At 48.2% G+C, this 13,648-nt stretch overlaps 1 protein-coding gene across 1 annotated transcript in view; it reads right to left on the reverse strand.

Moving 5' to 3' along the window:
• Nucleotides 1-2,805: 2,805 nt before the first annotated feature.
• LOC128419955 (coiled-coil domain-containing protein 63-like) overlaps nucleotides 2,806-13,648 on the reverse strand; it is a 22,053-nt gene continuing 11,210 nt past the window's right edge. Inside the window, exons 8-11 of the mRNA XM_053401271.1 lie at nucleotides 10,701-10,775; nucleotides 8,944-9,136; nucleotides 5,980-6,177; nucleotides 2,806-3,010 (exon numbers count right to left, since the gene is read on the reverse strand). Coding sequence (XP_053257246.1) covers nucleotides 2,871-3,010; nucleotides 5,980-6,177; nucleotides 8,944-9,136; nucleotides 10,701-10,775 — 606 coding nt within the window. The 3' untranslated portion in view covers nucleotides 2,806-2,870. The remainder of the gene's footprint in view (nucleotides 3,011-5,979; nucleotides 6,178-8,943; nucleotides 9,137-10,700; nucleotides 10,776-13,648) is intronic.

Genomic DNA, 13,648 nt, shown 5'->3' on the forward strand with positions numbered 1-13,648 from the left:
AGGCCCCATTAGCTAAAGTGGTACCTCAGGTTAAGAACAGTTTCAGGTTAAGAACGGACCTCCAGAACGAATGAAGTACTTAACCCGTGGTACCACTATACTACTAAAACAGTCCTAGCTGGTTTACAACACTCAGAATCAGATCGTTGGACACTGCTGCCCTCTGGTGTTCTTATGAGAGCATTTCACTCAAGGATGGGGAAGGCCGGGCTCCCGCCACACACACACACACACACACACACACACACCAGCAGCGACTCTTAATGGACAGCAAGGAACAGGTCTTTGTTCAAGTTCCAGAAGCCGCGATTCCAAGGTACATGAGGAGCGAGGCAAGAGGCTCGTAACCAAATGGAAACTACGAAGACGTCCAAATGGTTGGCGGGTCCCTCCGGCCAAGCTGTGAAAAGTGAAACAGGGCACGCTTCTGGGACTCTGTCCCCCTAAGGCTCCGCTCCACACACTCTGCCTGGGTGGGGACACCCAATGCCCCCTACAAATGGGGTGTCTGGTTCTCAGCAACAAGAATTCATCCTTCCCTCTTGCCTCCTGCCCCCAAGGAGCCCCTGACAGGACCCCTCCAGATGTTGCTCCCACCCTACCAGCCACTGGCCATTCTCGCTAGGGCTGCTGGAAGCTGTGAGTCCGACAACATCTGGAGGGCCACAGCTGTTCCCCATCCTTGCTTCAGCAAGAGCAGTGCTTCCCAAACTTGGGTCTCCGGCTGCTTTTGGACTACAACTCCCATCATCCCTAGCTGGCAAGACCAGTGGTCAGGGGTGGCCCTCCTGCCTCTGTTCATGGGGGCCACCTGCCTGGCTTTCTCAACTTGGTCCCAGACTCTGAGCTTGGCTAAGCATCAGGGCAGCCCGGTCTTCAGCCCCACAGTGCTTTGTGGAGACATGCCATCTTTGACCCCCTTCAAATATATCTAGAGAACCTGTGGTCTGGAATCCAGAACCACCTATGGTATGATTCCATGAACCCAGCATTTGGAGGGGTGGAGATTCCCCGCTGGGGAGAGCACCACCTTTCACCTGCGTAGGAGGGAGAGAAGGTAGATGCTGCAGGCTGCTTTTGTTTTGCAAATGCCCCCAAAATAATGCTCATGCGACTAAGTGCTTCCATTGCGGTAAATAAGAAATGGGTAGGGATGTAGTTTATGGGAGGAGCTCAGATTGATAGAGTTGAGGCAGGAAGTGGGGATGGAGTCAGGCAGGAAGTAGAGACAGGAGACCTATGTTCCTCTAGATGTGGTTTGACTACCACTCCCATCATGCCTGACCATTCACCCCATCGGCCTGAACTGTTGGGAGTTGGGGTCCACCAACAGTTGGAGGGCCACAGGTTCCCTGTCTCTGCCTAAGGTACATTTCCTGAAATATACTCATACTCGGAGTCGAGAGTGGATTTCATGCTCTTTATTCAGCTCATACTAGTGAGGAATGGAAGTTCCCGCAGAATGTCTGCTTTATATACATTATTTACACAATGGGACCCATGTGATTGGTTAATTCCAGGATTCTCCTGTAGGCCAATCAGGTTGCAGATTCACTTCCACCTGGAGTTGGATTGGGTGGCTCCTGTGGAGCAATCAGACTGCTGCATTCTGGACCCTTTTGTTCTAGGACCAATCAGACTGCTGCATTCTGGATCCTATTGTTCTAGGGCCAATCAGACTGCTGCATTCTGGATCCTATTGTTCTAGGACCAATCAGGCTGCTGCATTCTGAATCCTATTGTTTTAGGACCAATCAGACTGCTGCATTTTGGATCCTATCTAACTCAGTACATAACATTTCCCCTCTGAGTGCTGCCAGGATCTTCCCATTGGCTAGCCCAGCCCCATCCTGATCCTCCTAGCTTCACTAATGTCATTGGAAGAAACAAAGAGATGCTCGGATAGATCCCTGGGTTTTCCCTGGCTAATGGACCCAGCCAATCTCCTGGCTGTGCAAAAGCCAAGCATTAAAAAGAAAAAAGAAAAATCAATATGCATTGCAGGCGCATCAAGGTCAAGGTGGACAGCTCTATTCACGTATTTCTAGAGGGGAAAACTCCCCCTACTCTCCAGGGGTTGAGTTCAGTCAAATGTACGGCAGCACATCTCTCTCAAAGCAGACTTTGGGTAAAGGATTTTTTGTAAAAAAAGGTTTAAAGAAATGTGTGGGTGCATGTGTGGCTCTGCCCCTATACTGCAAACAGAAGCAGACAGATGCCCACCACCATACTCAGCCAGTAGATGGAGAGAAATATTTGATAGTAAAAGTAAAGGTAAAGGTAAAGGGACCCCTGACCATTAGGTCCAGTTGTGGCCAACTCTGGGGTTGCGGCGCTCATCTCGCTTTACTGGCCGAGGGAGCCGGCGTACAGCTTCCGGGTCATGTGGCCAGCATGACTAAGCTGCTTCTGGCGAACCAGAGCAGCGCACGGAAACGCCGTTTACCTTCCCGCCGGAGAGCAGTCCCTATTTATCTACTTGCACTTTGATGTGCTTTCGAACTGCTAGGTTGGCAGGAGCAGGAACCGAGCAACAGGAGCTCACCCCATCACGGGGATTCAAACCGCTGACCTTCTGATAAGCAAGCCCTAGGCTCTGTGGTTTAACCCACAGCGCCACCCACGTCCCAATAGTAAAAATAAAACATTGCAAAGGTTAGAAAATTGCAGAGACTGTAGAAATGCAAAAGTCAAATTGTGTCCTTTATTAATAACCTTTTATGTTTACAAAAGAGAGCCCATTTTGGTACTCCATCCCATTTTGTATTTTTTAAAATATAAATATATATATCTTTATAAACACATACATAGTCTATGAACTGGGCTGAGAATCCCTGGGCTTCCTGGCCGGGGTGCCTGCCTGCCTCCTCTTAGGGTATGGTGGAATACTTCTTCTTTTCTCGGCTGGCCTCCATTCTCTCCACCGAGTTTTTAAGCGATTTCATCTTCTCCCTCTCCATGTTCTCCAGGATCATGGCCCGCAGGGTGCTGTGGTCTAGAGGACCCTCCACTGTTGGGAAATTCAAGGGGTTGCAGCTTAGAGGTGGAATCTGCAACATTAGGCTTGGTTTTTAATTATAGCTTGCAACAAAACAGAATTTGTTTTTGTGTTTTTTTAAAGATATTTATTAAAATTTTCAATTTTTTATGCAAACAAAAAACAAACAAAAAAATTAAAAAGACATATAGTTCATAATACTTAATTTTCAATAACATATTTCTCTGACCTCCTCATACCTCCCCTTCTTGTATTCCCATTCAAATTATTCGTTCAGCAAATCCTTAACTCAAAGCATTACAGCTTATAAAAACACCTTATTTTCTATCCAACATCTTAAATTATTATAACCTTAAATTTTTACTTATAAAGAACCATTTTTTCGTATTCCTTTATACCATTACAGCTAGAAACCACTCAATTTCAATCCAGCATCATTCAACATTCCTTAATTTTACAATATTTCTGTAAGTAGTCCTTAAATTTTTTCCAATCTTCTTCTGCCGATTCTTCTCCCTGGTCACGGATTCTGCCAGTCGTTTCTGCCAATCCCATACAGTCAATCAGTTTCATCTGCCATTCTTCCAGAGTGGGTAGATCTTGCGTCTTCCAATACTTTGCGATAAGTATTCTTGCTGCTGTTGTGTCATACATAAAAAAGTTCTACCCTTCTTTGACACCAATTGGCCGACCATGCCCAGGAGAAAGGCCTCTGGTTTCTTCAAGAAGGTATATTTAAATACCTTTTTCAACTCATTATATATCATTTCCCAGAAAGCCTTAATCCTTGGGCACGTCCACCAAAGGTGAAAGAATGTACCTTCATTTTCTTTACATTTCCAACATTTATTATCGGGCAAATGATAGATTTTTGCAATTTGAGCCTGGCCACCTGCTCCTCCTCACCCTCCGCCCAGGATCAAGCGTGCTTCAGATGACCAGTAAGACTCCCTCGTCCCCTTGCTCAGCTCGTCGTAAACTTGGGTCTTCCTTGGGAAAGATCAGGAAACGATCTGCCGGTTGGCCAACCTCTCACTTGCATTTCAGTTCCCCCTTTGCTAAACAGGACTGGTGGCAGCGGAGGCCAGCTGGCAGCAGGAGATGCTCTGGTGTTCAGGAGCATCTTTCCCTGTCCATGGAGACTATCCCTTCCTCACCACACTCTGGGATGGCCATGCAAGGCTTCTGGAAGGCTGCGGGTTGACTCACGAGCTGCCCAGAGGCATTGTGGGGCCTTCCCAGAGCCTAGTAAACAAAGTGGAGGGCTTGAAAACTCTTTCAGTGATGAGAAACCCCCGCAAGGAAAGAGCTTTTTAAGCTCTCCTCCTTGCTCACAGAGTTCTGGGATGGTCACGTGAGATCTTGGATGGCCTCTTCCCACTGTCCATTCTCCCCTACCCAGCTCTGCATTTGTTTGCTTGGTTGCACTAGCCAATGATCTCCAGGGGGCTAGGGACGAAGGTGAAAGCTGTTTCCTAGTTCTGCTGGATCTCTCAGTGGCCTTTGATACCATCAACCATAACATCCTTCTGGACCATCTAGAGGAGTTGGAAGCTGGGGGCACTGTTATACAGTGGTTCTGCTCCTTCCTCCTGGGCCGTGTCCAGAAAGTGGTGATGGAGGGTGAGTGTTCAGATCCCTGGGCCCTCACTTGTGGGGTGCCTCTGGGTTCTGTCCTCTCCCCCATGCTTTTTAACATCTATAGGAAGCCACTGGGAGAGTTCATCAGTGGGGCTGGGCTGGGTGTTCATCATTATGCGGATGATACCCAGCTCTACTTCTCTTTCAAATCAGAATCAGTGAAGGCTGTGTGAGTGAGTGGAGCCGGTTGGAGGATGGATGGCGGCGACATCTATCTGGACAAGATAGAAGTACTGTTTTGGGGGGACAGGAGGGGGCGGGTGTGGGAGACTCCCTGGTCCTGAATGGGGCAACTGTGCCCCTGAAGGACCAGGTGCACAGCCTGGGAATCATTTTGGACTCACAGCTGTCCATGGAGGTGCAGGTTAATTTTGTATCCAGGGCAGCTGTCTACCAGCTCCATCTGGTACGCAGGCTGAGACCATACCTGCCTGCAGACTGTCTCCCCAGAGTGTGCATGCTCTGGTTACTTCCCGCTTGGCCTACTGCAATGTGCTCTATGTGGGGCTACCTTTGAAGGTGACCCAGAAATTGCAACTAATCCAGAATGCAGCAGTGAGACTGGTGACTGGGAGTGGCCACCGAGACCATATAAAACCGGTCCTGAAAGATCTACATTGGCTCCCAGTACATTTTCCAAGCACAATTCAAAGTGTTGTTGCTGACCTTTAAAGCCCTCAACAGCCTCGGCCCAGTATACCTGAAGGAGAGTCTCCACCCCCATCGTTCTGCCCGGACACTGAGGTCCAGCGCCAAGGGCCTTCTGGCGGTTCCCTCCCTGCGAGAAGTGAGGTTACAGGGAACCAGGCAGAGGGCCTTCTCGGTAGCGGCGCCCACCCTGTGGAACGCCCTCCCATCAGATGTCAAGGAAATAAACAACTATCTGACTTTTAGAAGACATCTGAAGGATGCCCTGTTTAGGGAATTTTTTAATGTTTGATTTTATTTTTAATATTCTGTTGGGAGCCACTCAGAGTGGCTGGATAAACCCAGCCAGACAGGTGGGGTATAAATAAGAAATTATTATTATTGTTATTTGTCCCCCCCCCCCCCCGAAGAGCTGCAATTGTGCAAGTAAATCACATGTAAGCTGCAGGCAGAGTCGTAGCTATGGGGGACCTAGCCAGGTTTTTTGCCCCGGGTGAAGCCTCCAGAGGGTTACCAGCCTGTGTGTGTGTGTGTACACAAATGCGTGGGATGGTGTTGGTACCAAACTGGGTCTTTGACCCAGGTGAAATAGAGCCTCGTTTCACCCCTGGCTGCAGGCCTGCTGCATATATTGAGAGCATCTAGAAACATTTTGCCTCACTGTCCTCTGCATCAGAGCCACAGTTACTTACAGGGCTCCAGCGTCTCTGCGAAGGGATCGACGCTGAAAGAAGGTGGCGCAATCTTAATGGTCTCCAGTTTCTTCAGGAAGGCAGAGCCGCCCAAAAAGGGGTTCAGCATGGGGACCGAATCCAGCTCCCCCTCCAGCTCCTTGTAACGCAGGAAAGATTCGATCAGCAAGAGGTCGTTGCTTTTCTTCTCCAGGATGCCTGCAGGGAGGAGACAAGTGGTGTACTTCAGGAGCGGTGCCGTATTGGCTGGAGGTCACTAGGGGTCAAAGACCCCTTGCTGTTTCTGTGGGAATGTTCAGAGTGGAAGGAGAGGATATATTGTTTATTAATATCCTTCCTAACTTGCGCTAGCAAGTTCCTTTATGTAGCAGAGTTACATTCCCCCTTTTCAGATGCACAGCAGATAACTGGTTGCAGGCTCGTGTGAGCCTCTCACTATTATACCATTCAACCTGTCTCAGATTAAATTGTACGTTCCTGGTAAGTTCCCTTGAATCCCTCTTAAAAGAATAAAGACATGGCAATCTTATTCAAAGTCAACAAAAGAAGTTTACTCACATCAGTTCACAGTTGGATTCCTGAAGGCAGACTTAGTTACCAATATGTACATGTGGATCTACCCCATATGGGGGGATAATCCCAGTGCTTCTGCTAGCTGAAAGCTAGCAGAGCAGTCCTAGCTAAAAGCTGGTCAAACGAGGAAAGGAAGTAAAAAAGAGAGAGGTGTGCTGCGTGACTTGTCCTTTTGTTACCTGGACAGGTAAGGTCACGCCCACCTTCTATCACATGCAAAAGGAAGGATGCTCCAGCCAGGAGGAACAGGAAGTTTTGACTGGCTGGACCAAACATTCCCTCGCATGTCTTCTCTAGCGTTACAAGGAATGTTGTACTTGACTGCCTCTCATGGATCACATCCCATAGTTCCCACAGTCGCCAGTGTCCTGGAGCTACAGAATCTGCATGCAAGGGAGTCTTTTTAACCACTGTCTTTCCCAAAGCTAAGCATGTAGGAGCACTGAAAATCACAAGTTGCTTCAAGAGAATGGCATGCAAGCTCCGTGTTGTACAATGGGACTTCACAGAAAATGCAGCTTAAGTTGCCCACTAATCATTTGCCCGCGCCTGTGCACAGGGAAAAGTAGATCAAGCTGAAAGGCAACACAAGCAGATCTGCATTGCTTCTTGCAATTGCTTCTTGCAATGCATCCACTATTATGATTGTACCATATTGGCCCAAATATAAGCCGCACCCGAATACAAGCAGCACCTTTAAAATTGATGGGGGGCAAGAAAAAATAAAAAATACCCCAATATAAGTTGCTCCCTTCCTCGCTGCTCCTGGCTGCATACCGTAAGGTCATAAATATAAGCCGCACTTTAACTTTTCGCAGTTCGAATTTGGAGAAACAGTGAGGCCAATGTGGCAATTGTAAGTTTACTTAACATGCATTGCATGCACACAAAAGCTCATACCAATAACTAACTCAGTTGGTCTCTAAGGTGCTACTGGAAGGATTTTTTTTATTATTTTATTTTATTTATTTTGTTTTGTTTCGACTACGGCAGACCAACACGGCTACCTACCTGTAACACATTTAACTTAACACACATTTAACTTGTGCCATTCTAACCATACATGGTTGAAGGCTGCTTGAAGGGCTGAAATCCCAGAAATTAAATGCAAGTAAGGCAGAAAGCTTAAACACTCTTTTTGGGATGGGTTTTCCTGGTCCATAAAAACCTTTTAAGCTCTCCACCTTAGTTGGGAAGCAAGGCCCTCTCTGAGCACAAGGTCTGGGATGTTCCTGACAGCCCCGCAAGATCTTGCAAGAACATCCTGGGACCTCCAGAAACAGCATGCAGAGAGCTCTATGCTCCCCAAGCGAGGCAGATAGCTTCAAACATCTTGCTAGACTAAAACTCCCATCATTTCTAGCAATGGGCCGTGCTGCCTGCTGGAGCTTCTGGGCAATGGATTCCAGCAACGTGGAACGTTCTTGCCCAATGGAGATTTCCAGGGATCTGGCCATAGCTCAGGGGCAGAGTGCCTCCGTGGCAGGCAGATGGTCCCAGATTCAAATCCTAGTGGCATCTCCAGGGAAAGATCCTGTGCCTGAAACACTGCAGAGGTGTTGCCAGCCCCGTGATGATTTTGGTGTCTGGTGTGCATCTGGGTCCATTGCAGAAGCAACCCAAGAGATGGGCCTGGTCTAGGGCGCCGTCTGGATATGGTCTGGATATAGTCTAAATATGATCTGAAGCTCAACATCAAAAAAACTAAGATCATGGCCACTGGGCCCATCACTTCCTGGCAAATAGAAGGGGAAGAAATGGAGGCAGTGAGAGATTTTACTTTCTTGGGCTCCATGATCACTGCAGATGGTAACAGCAGCCACAAAATTAAAAGACGCCTGCTTCTTGGGAGAAAAGCAATGACAAACCTAGACAGCATCTTAAAAAGTAGAGACATCACCTTGCCAACAAAGGTCCGTATAGTTCAAGCTATGGTTTTCCCAGTAGTGATGTATGGAAGTGAGAGCTGGACCATAAAGAAGGCTGATCGCCAAAGAATGGATGCTTTTGAATTATGGTGCTGGAGGAGATTCTTGAGAGTCCCATGGACTGCAAGAAGATCAAACCTATCCATTCTGAAGGAAATCAGCCCTGAGTGCTCACTGCAAGGACAGATCCTGAAGCTGAGGCTCCAATACTCACCTCATGAGAAGAGAAGACTCCCTGGAAAAGACCCTGATGTTGGGAAAGATGGAGGGCACAAGGAGAAGGGGATGACAGAGGACGAGATGGTGGGACAGTGTTCGCAAAGCTACCAGCATGAGTTTGACCAAACTGTGGGAGACAGTGGAAGACAGGAGTGCCTGGCGTGCTCTGGTCCAGGGGGTCACGAAGAGTCGGACACAACTAAACGACTAAACAACAACACAACAACAGGGCCCCGTCACTCACTGAAATACTGCATCAGGTTCTGATCTGTGATCTCCCCCGTCTCGCCCAGGTGCTCCCCGATCTTGGTGGCATCGCAGCCAGTTTTCTTGAACAGGAAGTCCACCGCCTGCTTCAGCTGGTCCAGGATCTTTCTGTTCTCTTTCAGCTTGTACTCATACATGTTGGCATCTTCCGTGGTCTTCTGCAGCTTATCCTGCGGGCCAAAGGAGAGGTGGTCAGGTGAAATATAATCGGAGTCGAGAGTGGATTTCATGCTCTTTATTCAGCTCATAGCGGTGAGGAGGAATGGAAGTTCCCCCAGAATGTCTGCTTTATATACATTATTTACACAATGGGCCGCACGTGATTGGCTAATTCCGGGATTCACCTGTAGCCAATCAGGTTGCGGATTTACTTCCACCTGGAGCTGGATTGGGTGGCTCCTGTGGACCAATCAGACTGCTGCATTCTGGACCCTATTGTTCTAGGACCAATCAGGCTGCTGCCTTTTAGATCCTATTCAACTCAGTACATAACATCAGAGCTATTGGGATACTGCCAGGGAGACAGGGGCATTAGGCAGGCCCCCAGCTGGCTCCAGCCACTGGCCGGCAGCTGGACGATCACCAGCCTCCCTTGGAACAGCATCAATCAGTGACACAAGCCTCAGATACGTTTAGAGACCCGTGCACGCTCTATCAGCAGAATGTGTAAATCTTCTCACAGCAGAAGAGGCGGACAGAGCCATGTGTAAGCAGTATATTGGAGCATTTTATTCAGCAGCAGGAGCAAAGGAAAAAACATGTCTGCTTCCCTTCGTGTCCAGCAAAACAGCAGCAATACAAAAGCTATATACAAACGGAAGTTCCTAGACTGTGCTGGAAGTAAACAGGCATGTGACACACAACAGTCATGCCTGTTCCCTTTTAAGGTTGAGCTCCCGTTGTTCGGTCGCTGCTCCTGCCAACCAGCAGTTCAAAAGCACGTCAAGTGCAAGTAGATAAATAGGTACCACTCCAGCGGGAAGGTAAACGGTGTTTCTGTGCGCTGCTCTGGTTCTCCAGAAGCGGCTTAGTCATGCTGGCCACATGACCCAGAAGCTGTCTGCGGACAAACGCCGGCTCCCTCGGCCTATAGAGCGAGATGAGCGCGCAACCCCAGAGTTGTCCGTGACTGGACCTAACGGTCAGGGGTAAAGGTAAAGGGACCCCTGACCACTAGGTCCAGTCGTGGCCAACTCTGGGGTTGCGGTGCTCATCTCGCTTTATTGGCTGAGGGAGCCGGCGTACAGCTTCCGGGTCATGTGGCCAGCATAACTAGCCCGCTTCTGGCAAACCAGAGCAGCGCACGGAAACGCCGTTTACCTTCCCACCAGAGGAAGGCACTACTTGCACTTTGACGTGCTTTTGAACTGCTAGGTTGGCAGGAGCAGGGACTGAGCAACGGGAGCTCACCCCGTGGTGGGGATTCGAACTGCCGACCTTCTGACCAGCAAGTCCTAGCTTCTGTGGTTTAACCCACAGTGCCACCCGCGCCCCAGGCCCCCAAGAGAGTGGGGCCCTAAGCTATAGCTTGTTTAGCTTATATGTAAATCTGGCACTGTCTGCACTGACAGCAGCTCTCAACCCCTCCCAGGAGATGCCACTGGGCATTGAACCCGGGACACGCTGACACGCTGCCTTTGAGCTATGGGACTCGAAAGCCCCAAACATTGCAGCCTTTCCCCACAGCGACAGGACCCCCCAGGTCAGCCCCACATGTAGATGTGCCCCATTTACCTCCAGTTCTTTCAAGTTGCCGTGAGCGATGTCTTCCTCCTTCTTGTGCTCGGATTTCAGCTTGCTGATTTCATTCTACAGAACACAGAAGGGCACAAAGGGGCTCAGGCAGAGAGTCCAGAACCTTTCCCCAAAAAATTGTGAGGGCCATATTTTCTCATTGGTAAGTTTCCGGGAGCCCACATGCAGCTGGTGGGCGGGGCCAGGGGCAAAAGTGGGTGGAGCAACATACGTAGCTCCTCCCTTTATCCTATGTGTGTCGCTCCAACCGCACTAGATTTCCAGAAGTAGGGTGGAATCTAGGCACATATTAAAAAAATTGTGAAAGTGCTTTTTTAAAGAAAGGTTTTGAGAAATATATTGAATTTGCAACAGCTCACTATCGCCATCTAGTGTCGCATTTGTATAATGCACCTTACAACACACGTTTTATTTGCAGCTGTATAGCTGAGTCCTCGATCTCACTTCATCTGAAAGATCACATAAAATGTGAAAACTATTAGGTAAAGAAAAGTTGGAATTATGTGCCACCTGAGTGCAATGCTAGTCTTGAAAGAAGAAACCGTCTGTCGCCAATAGATATCCACTTATGCACGCAGGGGCTCAAAAGAGTTGGTGCCCCCTGCCTAGGCTGTATAATTATTAAAGACTGTAGGTCCATTAATGGAAATTAATGGGTATTAATGATAATATAGCATAGCTGGTGATTAATCAGAGTAAAATATTTTACTCCTTTGCATGCTTATAGTTTTTATTTATTTGTTTTATTTTTTCCCTTTCATCCTTTGCATGAATATGTATAAGCAAATGGAAATAACAAGATAAAATCTTTTAATGGATGGATTAATCAGAGAATTCTGTTTTTGTTCCTGTAGCTGTCGATGTTGCAGGCTCCTTTTTAGAAGGAATCTGGTGCGCATTCCGGGATTCATGGCTGGGTGTTGGTGAAAGCATTTTGAGAGCGTACATCAAGTGGTTTGGTCCAACTCATAGCTGTCAACTTTTCCCTTTTCTTGCGAGGAACCCTAATCGGAATAAGGGAATTTCTCTTTAAAAAAGGGAAACGTTGACAGCTGTGGTCCAACTCCCAACCAAAAGAGTAGCTGGTGGTGATAGAGAGGTTTAGCCATCTTGTAGTCCCTTCATTGGCTACATGGTGGCAGCAATGAGTCAATTTTAGCTCCTGAAATGTTTCTCTCACGCACATTCTTTATTTTATTATTATTGCAACTGATTTCTTAATCACCTCCCAAGCCACCATCTCAAGGCAATTTACACATAAAATAGTTAAAAACACTTAAAAACACACAAAAAAGTACGTTTAAAACAGTGTTTCCCAAATTTAGGTCTCCAGGTGTTTTTAAGACTACAACTCCCATCATCCCTGACCTGCTTCCTAGGGATGATAGGAGTTGTAGTCCGAAAACAGCTGGCGACCCAAGTCTGGGAAAGACTGGCTTAAAGCAAAATGAAAACCCTAACAAGTAGAGACTTGTAGACCCTCTTATCTAGCTGGGAAAACCTGTTAGAAGAAAAATGTCCTTGACTGCTTCCTGGGAGGTACAGTGGATGCTCAGGTTGCGAACGTGATCCATGCGGGAGGCACATTCGCAACCCGCAGTGCCGTGTCTGCGCACATGCAGGTTGCGATTTGGCGCTTCTGCGCATGCGCAAACCGCAATTTAGCACTTCTGCGCATGCACGACCGCCCAAACCCGGAAGTAACCTGTTACAGTACTTCCAGGTTTTGGCGCGTCGGGAGAAAAACAACCTGAAGCGTCTGTAACCCGAGGTATGAGTGTACAAGGATGGTGACTGGGATTGGCCGCCGGGACCACATAACAGTGGTCCTGAGAGATCTGCATTGGCTCCCAGTACGTTTCTGAGCACAATTCAAAGTGTTGGTGCTGACCTTGAAAGCCCTAAACGGCCTCGGTCCTGTATACCTGAAGGAGCGTCTCCACCCCCATCGTTCTGCCCGGACACTGAGATCCAGCACCGAGGGCCTTCTGGCGGTTCCCTCACCCCGAGAAGCCAAGTTACAGGGAACCAGTCAGAGGGCCTTCTCGGTAGTGGCACCCGCCCTGTGGAACGCCCTCCCTTCAGATGTGAAGGAAATAAGTAGCTATCTTCTTTTTAAAAGACATCTGAAGGCAGCCCTGTTTAGGGAAGTTTTTAATATTTAATGCTGTATTGTTTTTAACAAACTCAGCCAGATGGGCGGGGTATAAATAATAAATTATTATTATTATTATTATTATTATTATTATTATTATTATTATTATTAAACAACCTGGTTCTGAGCTGCGCAGGGCCTTAGATGGCAGTACCAGCACCTTGACTGTGGCCTGGTAGCAAACTGGCAGCCAGTGGCAGACCCCCAAGCAACGTGTTGCATGCTGGTGGGCGTTTGACTGCCATGTTCTGCGCCAGCTGCAGCCTCCATACCAAGCCAAGGGCATTGCAGCACTGTGTGGTTACCAGGGCATGGACAGCTGTGGCCAAGCTATTTCCATCCAGGAGTCACCAGCTGCACTGGCTCCCGGTGGAGTACAGGATCAGGTTTAAGGTGCTGGTTTTAACCTTTAAAGCCCTATACGGCCTAGGACCCTCGTACCTACGGGACCGCCTCTCCTGGTATGTCCCACGGAGGACCTTACGGTCTTCAAACAAAAACATCCTGAAGGTCCCAGGCCACAGAGAGGTTAGGCTGGCCTCAACCAGAGCCAGGGCTTTTTCGGCCGTGGCCCCCATCTGGTGGAACGCTCTGTCACAAGAGACTAGGGCCCTGCGGGACTTGACATCTTTCCGCAGGGCCTGCAAGACAGAGCTGTTCCACCAGGCCTTTGGCCAGGGCACAGCCTGACCCCCTCCTTTGGCAATATTCACAGAACTTTAGCCTAATGGTTGCCATCAATTTGAGTTGAATTAATTTTATAATGAAATGA

This window comes from Podarcis raffonei, chromosome 8 (genome assembly GCF_027172205.1).
Source record: "Podarcis raffonei isolate rPodRaf1 chromosome 8, rPodRaf1.pri, whole genome shotgun sequence".
NCBI classification, from domain to species: Eukaryota; Metazoa; Chordata; class Lepidosauria; order Squamata; family Lacertidae; genus Podarcis; species Podarcis raffonei.